Below are 14,239 nucleotides of genomic sequence, written 5' to 3' on the forward strand. Positions count from 1 at the left end.
AGCACTGGCCCTGGATTCAGGAGGACCTGAGTTCAAATCCGACCTCGGACACTTGACACTTACTAGCTGTGTGACCTTGGGCAAGTCACTTAACCCTCATTGCCCCCAAAAAAAAAAGTGGAACCTACAGCCCCTTCTCCTTTACTCTCAGTGACCAGTGCCCTCTTCTCTAATGTCATTTCCCCCTAAATCCTATATTCTATCTACCTTTCCCCCTCCACAGGATCCTAAAGGACTTTAATGCATGTAATTGGCAAGGCTGCACATGTCAGGGGGAGCCCCGAAGCTCATCCTGCAGTGACTCCCTGAACATCACCAACTGGACGGTCTCTTTTGCCCCTGACCCTCAGAACATTTACTGGTAAGAGGAAAGGGTTGAGTGCATGTTCAGGGATTGCTAAAGAGGCAGGGTCAGGGGAGGTTAAGAGGGTGGTGAGGAAAGGATATCTGGAGTCTGCCACATCAGACCCCATACAATGGAATGTGGGACAATAGGCTAAGAAAGCTGAGAGGACTGACTGCAGTAAGGGGAAAGGGTGGTCCCGAAGAGTGGCCTGGGAACTGACAATCCTCCCCTCCACGTCCATGACCCATGTTTACATACAGGGAGAATCTCTCCATCCGGGGCTTCACCTGGTGGCTTCGATGCCTGATCATCAACGTGGTGCTCTTCATCCTCCTCTTCTTCCTCACCACCCCTGCCATCATCATCACCACGATGGACAAGTTTAACGTTACCAAGCCTGTGGAATTCCTCAATGTGAGCTTCCTTTCCCCCAGCATCAGTCCTTCTCCAGTCCTCGGCACACACGCATGTTCACATACTGGACTGGGGAATCAGCTGACCTAGATTTTAACCCTAGCCTTGCCACGAATTAGCTATGTGACTTGGAACAAGTCACCTCTCTTAAGACCACAATCTGGGGGCAGCTAGGTGTCACAGTGGATAGAGCACCGGCCCTGGAGTCAGGAGTACCTGAGTTCAAATCCGGCCTCAGACACTTAACACTTACTAGCTGTGTGACCCTGAGCAAGTCACTTAACCCCAATTGCCTCACTTAAAAAAAAAAAAAGACCACAATCTGGATGAAGTAGTCCATCATCAGTATTCCACAGACCCCGTGCTCACACTAACACATGATTTCCTAGCATCCCAAATTGGAATCTCCAAAGCTTTCCACCCAGAATAGCTATTCAATTATTGACTCGAGAGAGGAGAACAGGGCAGGATGGGGCAGATCTCGGCCTCACCTCTTTCCCTTGTCCTCCCCACAGAACCCTATCATCACCCAGTTCTTCCCCACTTTGCTGCTGTGGTGCTTCTCGGCCCTGCTGCCCACCATCGTCTACTACTCTACCTTCCTAGAGAGTCACTGGACACGGTGAGATACAGGCTCAGTTCCACCTCCTCCCAGCTCGTGCTCCCCTGGAGGGAAGGAAGGCTGTGTGGCTTCAGATCCCAGAGGATCCGCTTCTCTGAGACTACTTAAGCCGATCACTTCCCTCCTTTCTTTCCCTTTCTCCAATTTACTGCGGATGAATGAGGTTGCCCTGAGATAAAAAGAAAAAAAAAAAGCTGTATTCTCCAGAAGTTTCCATTCTCCTGTTAGGGGTGGAGGATGGTGAGAGAATAACTAGGGCATCAGGAAAGGCTTCAGGAAGGAGGTGGGAACGGAGAAGGGGAGGATTTCTAAGTCCTCCCAGCTCTAAGTCTCCAGTCCTCTAAAGAGAAAGGAAAGAAGGGAATGGAGAGGTGGGGTTGGGGGGACCTGAGGAGCCAGGGAACTGATGATGATGATGGTGGTGGTGGTGGCGGTGGTGGTGGTGGCCAAGGTGATGAGACTCTCCTGTCCCACCCCAGCTCTGGAGAAAACAGAACCACCATGCACAAATGCTATACCTTCCTCATCTTCATGGTACTGCTGCTGCCTTCTCTGGGCCTGACCAGGTAGGATGCGGGGCACACTGGGGGTGGGGCTTGATGGAGCTCCTGATGACAGGGCAAAGGGAGGCTGGGTACCTGCATCTCTTGCCTCCCTAGGGTGGAATTCCTCCAAAGGGGAGGCTGATCCCTGGGACTTGTGAAAGAAAGGGAATGGAAGGGGCCCTGAGCTGCCCCTCACCAGCACCATCCCCCTTGTCCTTCTGACAGCTTGGACTTCTTTTTCCGCTGGCTCTTCGACAAGAAGTTCTTGGATGAAGGGACTATTCGGTTTGAGTGAGTGACCAGAGAGGGCACTTAGGAGTGATGGGGGGGACATCTAGGCAACAAGGAAAGTGGAGGGGATGACAGGACAATTGTGGCCTCCCATGGGTATAGGAGAGTGGTATCAGCAAGGGGGCAGGCTCTGCCACTCATTGTGGGGGGGGTCCAAGGACACACCTCCTGGGCATCTTTATGGCGGGTGTATCTATGAGGATAGACTCTATTATTCTACTGTAGGATTGTTAGGGATGATGCTGGCAAGGGGGGTAGATGGGTGGCTGCTTTGGGCATCACAGAGGCTGGCAGAGGGAATGCTGAGATTGCCCCCAAACAGGTACCTGTTCTGAAGGTGTGTCTGCTCACAAGCTCTGGGATGTCTGTAGGAATATGTATCCTAGCTATGGAGAGGTTGTCTTGGGGTCTAGAGGGAGGGCACACACTCTAGAAGGCACCTCCACGCTCTGAGAGTGCACACACTGGGCAGGGAGTATCTGGGCTAGTTAGCCTGGGAGCACATTCTGGTAGTGACTGTGGGAGCACATTCCCAGAGCTCTCTGTGGGTGAGATAGTCAATAAACATTTCTTAAGCACTGAGCATAGAAAAACAGTAAACGTTGGGAGAATATGGGAGGGCAAACTTCAGCACCGGTAGGGAGGGGTATCTCTGCCAGTCCATTCAGGTGGCTCCTATGGGTAGGGTGTCTAGGAACATGCTCTGGGTCTCGGAGGGTACACTCTCTAGGTGTCTGGGGATTTGCATTGTAGTGATCTCAGCCTGAGAGTCCAAAACCCACGCTGAGCTGTGCCTGTGGGAACCCCTGGCCTGGAGTGTGTGAGGGCTCTCCATGGGAATGTGCTCTCTGAATTATCTGTGGTGTAGACCATCTGTGGAAAACACTGGGAATCTCTGAGACCCTAGCAGGGCGTGCCTGTGTGCATCATACATGCTTTGGTTGGGATGTCTAGGACCACAGACCCTGGTGTGTCCATTGTCCACATTTCTGGTGCTCTCAGTGGGCAAGATGTTTTTAGGAATGTGTTCAGTGGAACATATTTTGGGATGTCTGTGGAGTCTCTGTCTATTGTCCATGGGAACACACTGTATCTCTACAGGGCTATTCTAGTGATTTTTATGGTGGGGTGAATGGTGACATGATTTAGGACATTGGGGGTCTCTGTGGATGGCCTGTGCATGAGATGTGGTCTGGTGGCGTCTCTGGTCTGGGACATACTCTAGAGTGTAAGGAAACTCTAGCTCTGGGGTCTCTGGGGCACCCACTCTGACAGTTTCTCTGGGTAGAATGTACACTGGCTTTGTCTGGGTACCCTTGGAGCTAGGTGAGCAGGTTGTAGTCAGATCCCCACAGCAGGACCACACACCTCATCTCCTCAGGAGGAACAGGGCCCCACGTGGGGTAGAGTATGCAGAGGGCAGGGTGGTGCCCTGGGGTAAGAAGTATGCAGTGAGAGGGTGGAGCAGGTGAGGGGGGTGCAGAGATAGGAAGGGCCAGCAAGTACGTGGATTGGGGACTGAGCCTCGTAGTGCCCTTCACCATTGGGCATGGTAGTGGAGCACCAATGGTGCCCACAGGTGTGTGTTCCTGCCGGACAACGGCGCCTTCTTTGTCAACTACGTCATTGCCTCGGCTTTCATCGGCAATGCCATGGACCTGCTGCGAATCCCAGGGCTGCTCTTATACATGATCCGCCTCTTCCTCGCTCACTCCGCCGCCGAAAGGCGCAACGTCAAACGGGTATGGTGAGGGCCTCCCCCATACGCACCTCAGGCCCTGGTCCTGGGCACCTGGTGGGAGAGCAGAGCAGTGGGAAGAGATATCAAGGGGAGAGGAGGGGCCTAAGGGAGGGCATTGGGAAGGACAGAAACAGACAAGGTCGGGAGTGGGGAAAGGGAACAGGACTGGCAGCCATCTGCTCTTACCCCACAAGGGGACACTCCATCCTTTTCCTAAGGAGATGCACCTAGGTAGCCTGTCTTTCCTTCTCATGCTTTTGTCCTCTGACCTCTTCACACAACCACCCACGCACACATGTCCCCAGCTCCTCTATCCCCCTCAGCCTCCTTCCCTTCTGTCTTTCCATTCTTCCCATCTTCCTTCCCATCTCCTCATCACCTATCTTCCCTTCCTTCTGCATCCCCTCTCACCTGCCTTCATCCCTCCTGCCCTCAATTTTCCTTCACCTTCTGTCAGCCTTTCCTTTTCCCTTCCCATTCATCTTCCTTCAATCTCCATCATCTCTTCCCTCACCTCCATCACTCCTTCCTCTCCCCTCTACATATTCACCTTCCCTGTCTATCCTCCTTCACCATTTCCCTACTGCATTCATCTTTCCGCACCTTTATCCATCATTTCCCCTGCATTCCTTCTATCACTCTGGCTTCCTGGCTCTCCGTGCCCTGTCCATCTCCATCCTGTTTCCTCTCTGCCTCTCGGCCCCCGGAAGTCTCTGAGCCACCCACTCCCCCACCCCCTGCCCCATCTCCCCCCCAGCACCAGGCCTACGAGTTCCAGTTTGGCGCGGCCTATGCCTGGATGATGTGCGTCTTCACGGTGGTCATGACCTACAGCATCACCTGCCCCATCATCGTACCCTTCGGTAGGCAGCGCCGCGCCGGGACTTGGGCCCTGCTGAGGGGGACTTCCCTAGCCAAGGCCACTCCCCAACCTGGGAAGCATTATGCTGGGCTGGAAGGGTTAGGTCAGGCTTGGTCCCGAGTGGACAGAGCCCTGGGCTGGGAGGACAGAGCCCCTGGATCCTCCCACCCGGTCTCTGCCTCAGTCTGGGACCTGGCCTGTGTGTGGGGGGAGAGAACAGCCCAACCCAGGTATGCCCCTTGCAGGCTCCAGGCAAAAAAGGAAGGGAGGAGGGAGGACAGACTCCAAGGTACTCACACACCTGAATGCTTAGGCACATCCACAAATACATTTGAACATACACACATGCACTCACGTTCACACACATCCATGCATGTGCATGTGTGCACATGCATGTATGCGTACACACACATGTTTAAAGAACCCTCAGGACCAGGAGAGGAACCTTTGGGTTAGTGGGGAAAGCATTGAGAGACAGAGCACTGAAGGGAAGGTGAGTCACAATGTCAAAACCAAAGCCTCCAGGGGGCTGCTCCCAAGAGAGGCCTGTACTATAGGAAAGCCAGGCTAGCCAGCCCTAGGGATGGACAGTGTAGGCAGCCATCTTGGCTACAACGTTCAGGGGGAATCATTAATGGGAGTCTGATAATCCTTTGGCAAAACAATCCTTGAAGTGCAAAAATATTTTTTGTGACAAGTCCTCATAATATGGGAAATAAACTAATACAAAGGGCATATGGTTGTCACACCTTGCCTAGGCTTAGACCTCCCTGCTCTGAGCTGCCAGGCATCGGAGGTCTAGAGTTGACCCATCATTGGTTCCCTCCTCCCTGCTTTCACCCTAACCTTAGCTTCCTTGAACTGTTCCCCAAATAGCTTAACAATCCAGATTGCTACTTCATTCCCTTCCCAGGGGCCCCTAGACAAAACCAACTGCAAAATGGGAGTTTTTCTTGGTTAGCCTGCCCTAGCTCCTCTGCTCTTTAATCTACCCCAGCCCCCTCTCTGAAGTCTCCCTCCTCTCTAGGCATTGTCCTCAAAAGTTAACATTCTTCTCCCTTCTTATGCCTTCACTTAGAACTCCTAACCCTTCGAGTAACTTGGTTAGGTTTCACCACGGAAGGAGACTGAGCATATAAATTAATTCATACTAAAATGTGACTGACTGATCCAGTTAAGGTTTTGGCTGACTACCCAGGAGTCATTTGCATCCTGAGGAAATGGCTCAATTTCCAAATCCATGATTCTTAACCTTGTTAGTGTCACAAACCCCTTGGTGATCTAATGAAGCCTATGGACCCCTTTTCAGAATTATGTTTTTAAATCCACAAATTTTTTAAAATGTAAGATTATAGAGAAAACCAACTATGTTGAAATATAAAATGTTTCAGCAGCAACAGTAAAAAGTTCACAGACCCCAGACTAAAAGCCCCTGCTCTAAAGGAGTGGATCACATGTTGGGAGGGAGGAAGGCAGAAAGGGCATAATTCCAAATACCATTAATTCTTACTGTGTAATGGGGCTGTGGTTCATAATGGGGGGGGGGGTTGTTTAGAAGTCAGAGGTCAGGGCACTGGCCTACCTGTCCCTCCAGGGCTCATGTACATGCTGCTGAAGCACCTGGTGGACAGATACAACCTATACTATGCATACCTGCCGGCCAAGCTGGACAAGAAGATCCATGCGGGGGCTGTGACCCAGGTGGTGGCGGCCCCCATCCTCTGCCTCTTCTGGCTCCTCTTCTTCTCTGTCTTACGTGCCGGTGAGGGAGGCCTGGGGAGAGATGGGGTGATGAGGGTGGGAACAGCTCCTCAGTTGGAGGTGGGAGGAGGTCTTCTAATATTGAAGTTAGAAAGCTAATAAAGCCCGTGGACCTCTCCAGGTTAGTTGGGAAGGGGAGAGGGAAAAGCCCAGGACCCTGTGGGAGGTTGAAATATACCACAACTCAATTCATCCAGCTTTTCCTGGCCTAGAATAGAGTTGGGAGAGAGTTAAATAATGGGAGAAGAGGATGGGTTGGGCTTAAGAAGGTGGGGGAAACAGTGTAGGTAGAGATTAAGGAACACAGCAAAGAGCAAAGGCAGGGAGAAATATGAGGAGAGAAGGAAGAGCTGTGACAGGAGGATCCACGTCCCTCCCCACCCCAACCCTGTTCATTTCTCCAAATCCCACAGGGATCTTTGCCCCCACTACCATGTTTACGTTTGTGGTCCTGGTCATCACCATTGTCATCTCTCTCTGTCACCTCTGCTTCGGATACTTCAAATATTTCAGTGCCCACAACTACAAGGTGAGATGGGAGAGGATATTGGGGTAAATCCATCTTGGGCCTCTGGAGAATTTGGGGGTGGCTGGTGAAGCCAGGTGCTAATGAAGATGGCTCTGGGTGTTATTGGACTTAAACAACTGGGACCCTCAGGGTGGGGAACAGAAGAGAGGATCCAAAGAGACCAAGAAGTTGTGAAGGTTGGTGGTTCACAACTGAACTTTCCCCTCCTCCCTCCAGATTGATCACACCGAAACAGGGGATGTCACTGACTCCAGAATCAATGGCAGTCGCACCACTGTCAAATCTGCAGTGAGTATCCCTTCTTCCCACCCCTCATGCCCATCGAGGTCTTCCTCACTTCTCTCCCCACCAAGTGGCCAGTGGTCCAAGATTCCCCACATAGAGAGAAAACCAATGTGACGTTGGTCACCTAAGATTCATGGCAGTTTTCCGTATTCCTCCCTCCACAAGCCAAGGGAGGAAGGATGCTGCCGCCCCGTCTCTCACCAAGGACCACAAAGTTTTTGAGGGAAACACTTTGGGAACCTTAAAAAGCTGTACAAATGACAGGAGCTATCCAAGGTACTGTCGTGTACTGGCCGAGCATGAGCAGCCCCAGGGCAGGGCCTGGCTTGGCTTTTGCTTTTCTTTGTGTCCCCACCACTTAACACAGTGCCTGTCGTGTGGGAGATGTGTATTAAGTGCTTGTTGTTTCTCCTGGTCCAAGGACCTAGCTTCAGATCCTGACTGCTGCTTAATGTCTGTGTGGCCATAGGCAGGCCACCCCCTCCAGGCTGGTTTTCTTCATGAAGGAGTTGGATTAGATGATCTCACAAGATGCCCATACTTCACCCCTCCTCTCTAAATAGCTTAACCCTGGAGACCCTCCGACGGGTGGCTTCTACCTAATCTTGGTGCCCTGTCCTCCCTCCCCTCCCTCCGTGATCCCTCTCAGCCTGTCCCTCTCTCTCTCCTCCCCACAGAAGTACATCGCTCAGGTGCTGCAGGACTCAGAAGAGGACAGGGATTCTGGGGACTCTGGTGGTTCTGGCGTGTCCGGGGTCTCAGGGATATCTGGGGCCTCTGGGGTCTCGGGGATATCTGGGGCCTCTGGGAATTCCAGATGTATGAAGGAGGAGCCTCCATTGTCCTTAGAGCACGATGAGGAGACTCTGATAACCCAGGAGGAGCTCTCAGACACAGACTTCCAGTCCTATGTGGAGAGCCTCATAGAGAATGAAATCCATCAGTGAGGGGGGTGGGGGAGGCCCTGGTGGCTCAGCCCCTGCTCCTCACCCTTCCTCCCCCACCCCACCCCCCACGGACACTAAAACGCTAATAATTTATTAGATTTAAAGCCTCTTCCTTCCCCCACTCTGCTTTAATTAAGGTATTTCAACCTTGGGGATATTGCCCACTGCCTCCCTCCTTGGAGGCCAGCCTCTCCCCTGAAAGCCCTCCTCCCCTGCCCAATGAGGAGAATCGCCCCGAGCTGGCCCCGGGGCAGAGTGGAGGGGGAGGGCAAAGGGGAGGTTCCCCCAAACCAGGGGCCCTCCCCCACCACCCAGGGCAATGGCCAGAATGGGGTTGAGAGCCATGAGGGGCCACTGACTGGAGATCTGGGTTGGGAGGGGGGGTCAGGGTGGACAATGGGACCTACACCCCTTCAGTTCCCAATCCCCCACCAGGCCCTTATGCTTTGGGGACACCTCTATCCTTACCTACCCCATTTAGGGGTTGCATGAGAGGAGAGGGGGGCCAAGTGGGAAGTGGAGCCTATCTGTCCCCCAGGTAGTGGGGAAGGAGTTGGGGAGGGGGTTGGGGGGAGGGGCACAGCTGACACTGGAAAATGGGGTTTTGCACTTTTTTTTCTCCATTAAAATAAAAATGAAAAGAAACAGGTCCGACTGTCGATGAAGACACTTCCTAAATCCTTCCATACACCTCTCTGTACTCTTCCCCCACCCCCATCTTCTATTTCCAATTGCCTACAGTGGGCTTCTGTATAAGAGAGAGCAAAAGGACTGGGGGGCAGACCTCAGTTATGCTTGAGCACTTCAGGGGAGCTGGTATCTTGGTGTGGGTATTCCTGCCCAAGCACCTAGACTTGCCCTCTTTTCAGTGTGTCATTTCCTCAGGGAATTTGTCAAAAGCGGAGCGGGTCTAATGGATCTTTTCAAAGATGGTGGCCACCACTGTAGCCCCAAGCCTGAACATCCACGTTTAAACCCTTGCTCTTAGACAACAGCCCTGTGTTTTGCAATCGTATATCTCCCCAATCTCTTGCACACCGCTTCTCATGAGCAAGTCATCACTGGTAAAGGGCTGCAGCCTACTTAGGCCCACCATGAATGGGTACCTCATACCACCACCGGGAGAATGCTAGTGCTGAAGAAAATGGGCCAGATTGCTGTATGTGTGCCCATAAGGCAATAGATGTCCAAGATAAAATGAGTTCTGGGACATAATCTGAGCAGTACTCATTCCTCTTCAGTGAGATGATTCTCCTAAGCTCTTTGCAAATGTTAACATGATGTCTATAGGTGTCCATTATTTTTATGATTATATACAAATGTTCTTTGACAAGCCATCCTGGCAAGAAAGTGATCCCTGTAGGCTGAGCCAGCAGTGTACAGGCATAGAGAGAGGCTGCTAGGCTGGAAAGGATGGTCTTGGAAATGATCCCATGTCCGAGGCATATCCCAGTTCATTAATTGTGGAGAGCCATCATTAAAAGGTTGACTGCTGAGCTAACCCTGAGTTTTTAGTTATGTTGACCCATAGAATGCCTGTGTCTGCATTAAAGTGCTTAGCCCAATGTCTTGCATATAGTAAGCACTTTGTTGTTAGTATGATTTTTTTTTCAAAACAATTTAAGCCATTTAATGGGAGAAGCAAGTAGAGATGGGAGCAAAATTTGAGGGAGACACTTCCCCTTAGGACCAGACCCCCCACAAGAATTATAACCATAAAAGAATTAATGAGGCTTAATTTAGGAAGGGATGTGGGGGGTAGGGTAGGAAAAAACAGTATAGACAAAGGGACCCACACCCACTCCCATCTCGGTTTCTCCTTCCCACTTTCCCCAGGCTTGCTTGATAAGGAATTAGAGAATGTGTATGTCTAGGCCTGGAATCAAGAAGACCTGAGTTAAAGTCTGGCCTCAGACACTTTCTAGCTATGTGACCCTGGGCAAGTCACTTAACCTGTTTGTCTCATTTTCCTCATCTGTAAAATGAGCTGGAGAAGGAAATGGCAAACCATTCCAGTACCTCTGTCAAGAAAACCCCATGGCACTTACTAGCTGTGTGACCCTGGGCAAGTCACTTAACCCCAATTGCCTCACTACAAAAAAAGAAAACCCCATGGCCAGTAGCAGTGTGGCATGTACTGGCATGGTCCACAGGCTCACAAAGAGTTAGACACAACTGGACAACATCCATGGGCAAAGATAATTTCTGTAAAGAGACCAAAGGATGTGAAAAGATTTTTCATTCTCCCCCACCCCTTATTTCCTCTTGCTTCCCCACCCCCCACAGCCCATGCACACACAGGCCAGTAAAGCTGCCGATCTAAGAGTTCCACTCTACTATTGCTCAGCTAAGACCCTGTTTTAGGAGGATTATGGCTGGAAAGTCTCCATAGGTGGGATCACCAAGTGAAGAACCTTGAATGCAGACCAAATGGGGAAGCAAATGATTGAAGCAAGTGTAAACCTGGGAAAGGGGAAAATTGATAACTACCTCAAACATTTGAAGGATTGTTGTGCAAAGAGGCCACCAGGTGGCGACATATTGTACAGAGCGCTGAGCCTAGATCTGGCCTCAGACATTAACTGTGTGACCCTGGGTAAGTCACTTCACCCTGTTGGCCTCAGTTTCCTCATCTCTAAAATGACTTGGAAAAGGAAACGATAAAGCACTCCAGTATCTCTGCCAAGAAAACCCCAAATGGGGTCACGATGTGTCAGATACCACTGAAAAATGGCTCAATGACAACATGCAAAAGAGAAATTATGTTTCTTCCTGGGCCCAGAGGACAGAATGAGTACAAGTTTCAGAAAGGGATAGGTTAGCTTGATGTAAAGAAAAACTTCCTAACCATTAGAACTGTCTAAAAGTAGGAGAGTAGGGGGAGTCTTTGTTCAGGGGGTTGAGGTCTCTGAGATTCTGTGATTTCTGAATTCTCTATGCTCAAATCTATTCACTTATATGCAATCTATTCCCTGTTGCCTTCAGTTCCTGATCCACACTTTCCCCCCACCCCTTCCCTACCACCAAAGGAAAACAAGCAAAAACCAACTGACAACATTCTACCCCCACCTCTCAACTAGGTGGATGAGAGTACATTCCATGTTTTCTAGAACCAAAGATTGATCATTGAAAAGAACATAAATTCAGCAGCCTCTTGGTGGTTTAGTCTTTTTAGTAACATCTGACTCCTTGTGACCCCATTTGGGGTTTTCTTGGCAAAGGTACTGGAGTTGTTTGCCACTTCCTTCTCCAGGTCATTTGACAGATGAGGAAACTGAGGCAAATAGGTTAAGTGACTTGCTCAGGGTCACACAGCGAGTAAGTGTCTGAGGGAGTCTTCTGACTTCTGGCCCAGTATTCTATCCACTGTGCCACCTTACTGCCCTGATCTTTAGATTTAGTCTTTCTTTTTTCTGCATGAGTTCATACAAGTCTTTCCAGGTTCTTCTGATATCTTATATTCGCCATTTGTTCAGCCATTCTCCAAATCCATAGGAATCCACATCATTTCAAGATTTTTTGCTACTACAAAAAAAGTATCGCTGTAAATATTTTTTCTGATGTATACAGGAACCTTTCTGTCTTTGACTCTCTTAGGCTACTGCTCACTGGCTGAATTGCTAGGTCAAAGAATAAAAGTTCAGTAACTTTTCTTGAATAATTCCAAATTATTTTCTAGAACTATCAAATCTATTTACAACTTCACTGGCAGTATACCTGTATGCCTTGTTTTCCCATTGCACCTCCAGTATTGACTATTTCTGATTTTTATCATCTTTGCCAACCTGCTGGGTTTGTAAGGTAAAAACTAAAAGTTGTCTTTATTTTCATTTTCCTTATTAGTATTTGGAAGTATTTTTTCTGTCCCTGACTTTCCCAGGGGGCATGAGCCCATGGTAACACAAATGTCGGTGAAATGAGAGTCTGTGGTACTGCTTATTTGTTGGTGGGGGGCAGGGAGAGGGCGTGTCTGAGAAGAAATTTAGGCAGCTAGGTGATGCAGTGGATAGAGCTTTGGGCTTGGAGTCAGGAAGACCTGAATTCAATTCCAAAAACTTCAGTGCTTTGTGTCCTTGGACAAGCCATAAGAGTTTAACCTCTGTTTGCCGCTGAAGAAGGAAATGGCAAACCACTCCAGTATCTTTGTAAAGAAAACTCCAAGGACAGAGGTCCATGGGGTCATGAAGAATTAGACACGACCGAACAACAATTCCAAGAAGCAATACAGAATGATAGAATTTTAGTTCTGGAAGGGACTTTGAAGACAACGAAGTGAAACCAACCCTTTTCTTTGTACCATTTCTCCCTTCCGTTTCTGCACCTTCAGTTGCTAACTAGTCCAGTTATTCTCTCTGTCATTCTCCCTCATCCTTTCTCTTTCGTCTTCAATCTCTCCTTGTCTAAGGTCACCTTTCCCCACACCTACAAACATGCTTAGGTAGACCCCATGTTTAAAGAGCCTTCATTTGGCAGACTTTTTCAATATGTTGGTTAGTTGTGCTAAACTGGTTTCTACCCTGTTCCTTTTTTTTTTTTCTATTCTGTTAGAAAGAATGGCTCTCTGGGAGGGGTTGGAGAAGACTACATTGGAAAGTGTAGGTTATGTAAAAACAAGAGATAACAATTTAAATTTTAAAAAAATTTAAATCCTTCATTTAACCTTACCATATTTTCAGCTATCAAATAGATAGATGGGGGGAGGGGCATTTATTAAACACCTTCAGGCACTGTTTCAAGCACTGAGGATTCAAAGGTGAACAAGCAGGATGGTGCCTGCCCTCATGGATCTTCCACTCAAATAGGAAAAGGCAACACACAAAAGGGAGCTATAAAGTGACATAGTTTAGAAATGGTGGCCAGGAAATAATGTGGAGGCCTGAGAACACCTCGGAGAATCCAGCATCCTGAGGGCAGGATCCAAGATTGGGGGGGAGTTTGGGAGGAGAGGTGGGGAATGACGCTGATGGAAAGAATGTAAACAGCATAGTTTGAAAATGATGGGGGGGGGGGGGCGGGAGGAAGGAGGGCGGGGCGCAGCTAGGTGGCGCAGTGGATAGAGCAACGGCCCTGGATTCAGGAGGACCTGAGTTCAAATCCGACCTCAGACACTTGACATTTACTAGCTGTGTGACCCTGAGCAAGTCACTTAACCCCAATTGCCTCACCAAAAAGGAAAAAGAAAAGAAAAGAAAATGATGGCCAGGGAAGGAAGGGAGGAAGGGAGGAAGGGAGGGAGGGAGGGAGGGAAAGACTTAAGTTTTCATTTGCAAAACACTGCGCTATACTCAGGGAACTCAGAAGAAATAAGACAGTTTCTGCTCTCAAGGAGCTCACATATATGGGAGGGATGAAGGGAAGGAAGGAAGGAAGGAAGGAAGGAAAGGAAGGAAGGAAGGAAGGAAGGAAGGAAGGAAGGAAGGAAGGAAGGAAGGAAGGAAGGAAGGAAGGAAGGAAGGAAGGAAGGAAGGAAGGAAGGAAGGATTATCTTTCTATACACATGACTCCCAAATTTGTGTATTCAAACCCAGTCTCTTTGCCTCAACCCCTCTTTTTTTTTTTTTTTGGTGGGGCAATGGGGGTTAAGTGACTTGCCCAGGGTCACACAGCTAGTAAGTGTCAAGTGTCTGAGGCCGGATTTTGAACTCAAGTACTTCTGAATCCAGGGCCAGTGCTTTATCCACTGTGTTACCTAGCTGCCCCCACCTCAACCCCTCTTATCTGATCTACAATATTAACCACTGAGTTGGTCTTTCTGCTTCTAGTCTCTCTCCTATCCATGCAACACATAGCTTCCAAACATAATCCTCCTAAGGGACAGGTCATGCCCTCTTCAAATATCTTCATTAGCTCCATATTGTCTGTAGAATAGAGTATAAATGCAGCCTGGCCTGGCATT

General features: G+C 49.4%; 1 protein-coding gene across 3 annotated transcripts in view; it reads left to right on the forward strand.

Annotated features, from left to right (window-relative positions):
- Positions 1 to 8,904, forward strand: part of TMEM63B (transmembrane protein 63B) — a 42,047-nt gene extending 33,143 nt beyond the window's left edge. For all 3 annotated transcript variants that reach the window (XM_043964153.1, XM_043964155.1, XM_043964154.1), the window contains 11 exons: positions 224 to 361; positions 607 to 760; positions 1,276 to 1,382; positions 1,862 to 1,948; positions 2,153 to 2,218; positions 3,798 to 3,960; positions 4,717 to 4,822; positions 6,416 to 6,583; positions 6,996 to 7,111; positions 7,328 to 7,399; positions 8,074 to 8,904. In XM_043964153.1, the coding sequence (XP_043820088.1) occupies positions 224 to 361; positions 607 to 760; positions 1,276 to 1,382; positions 1,862 to 1,948; positions 2,153 to 2,218; positions 3,798 to 3,960; positions 4,717 to 4,822; positions 6,416 to 6,583; positions 6,996 to 7,111; positions 7,328 to 7,399; positions 8,074 to 8,343 (1,447 nt within the window). In that variant the 3' untranslated portion in view covers positions 8,344 to 8,904. The remainder of the gene's footprint in view (positions 1 to 223; positions 362 to 606; positions 761 to 1,275; positions 1,383 to 1,861; positions 1,949 to 2,152; positions 2,219 to 3,797; positions 3,961 to 4,716; positions 4,823 to 6,415; positions 6,584 to 6,995; positions 7,112 to 7,327; positions 7,400 to 8,073) is intronic.
- The last annotated feature ends 5,335 nt before the right edge of the window (positions 8,905 to 14,239 follow it).

This window comes from Dromiciops gliroides, chromosome 4 (assembly GCF_019393635.1).
Source record: "Dromiciops gliroides isolate mDroGli1 chromosome 4, mDroGli1.pri, whole genome shotgun sequence".
NCBI lineage: Eukaryota > Metazoa > Chordata > Mammalia > Microbiotheria > Microbiotheriidae > Dromiciops > Dromiciops gliroides.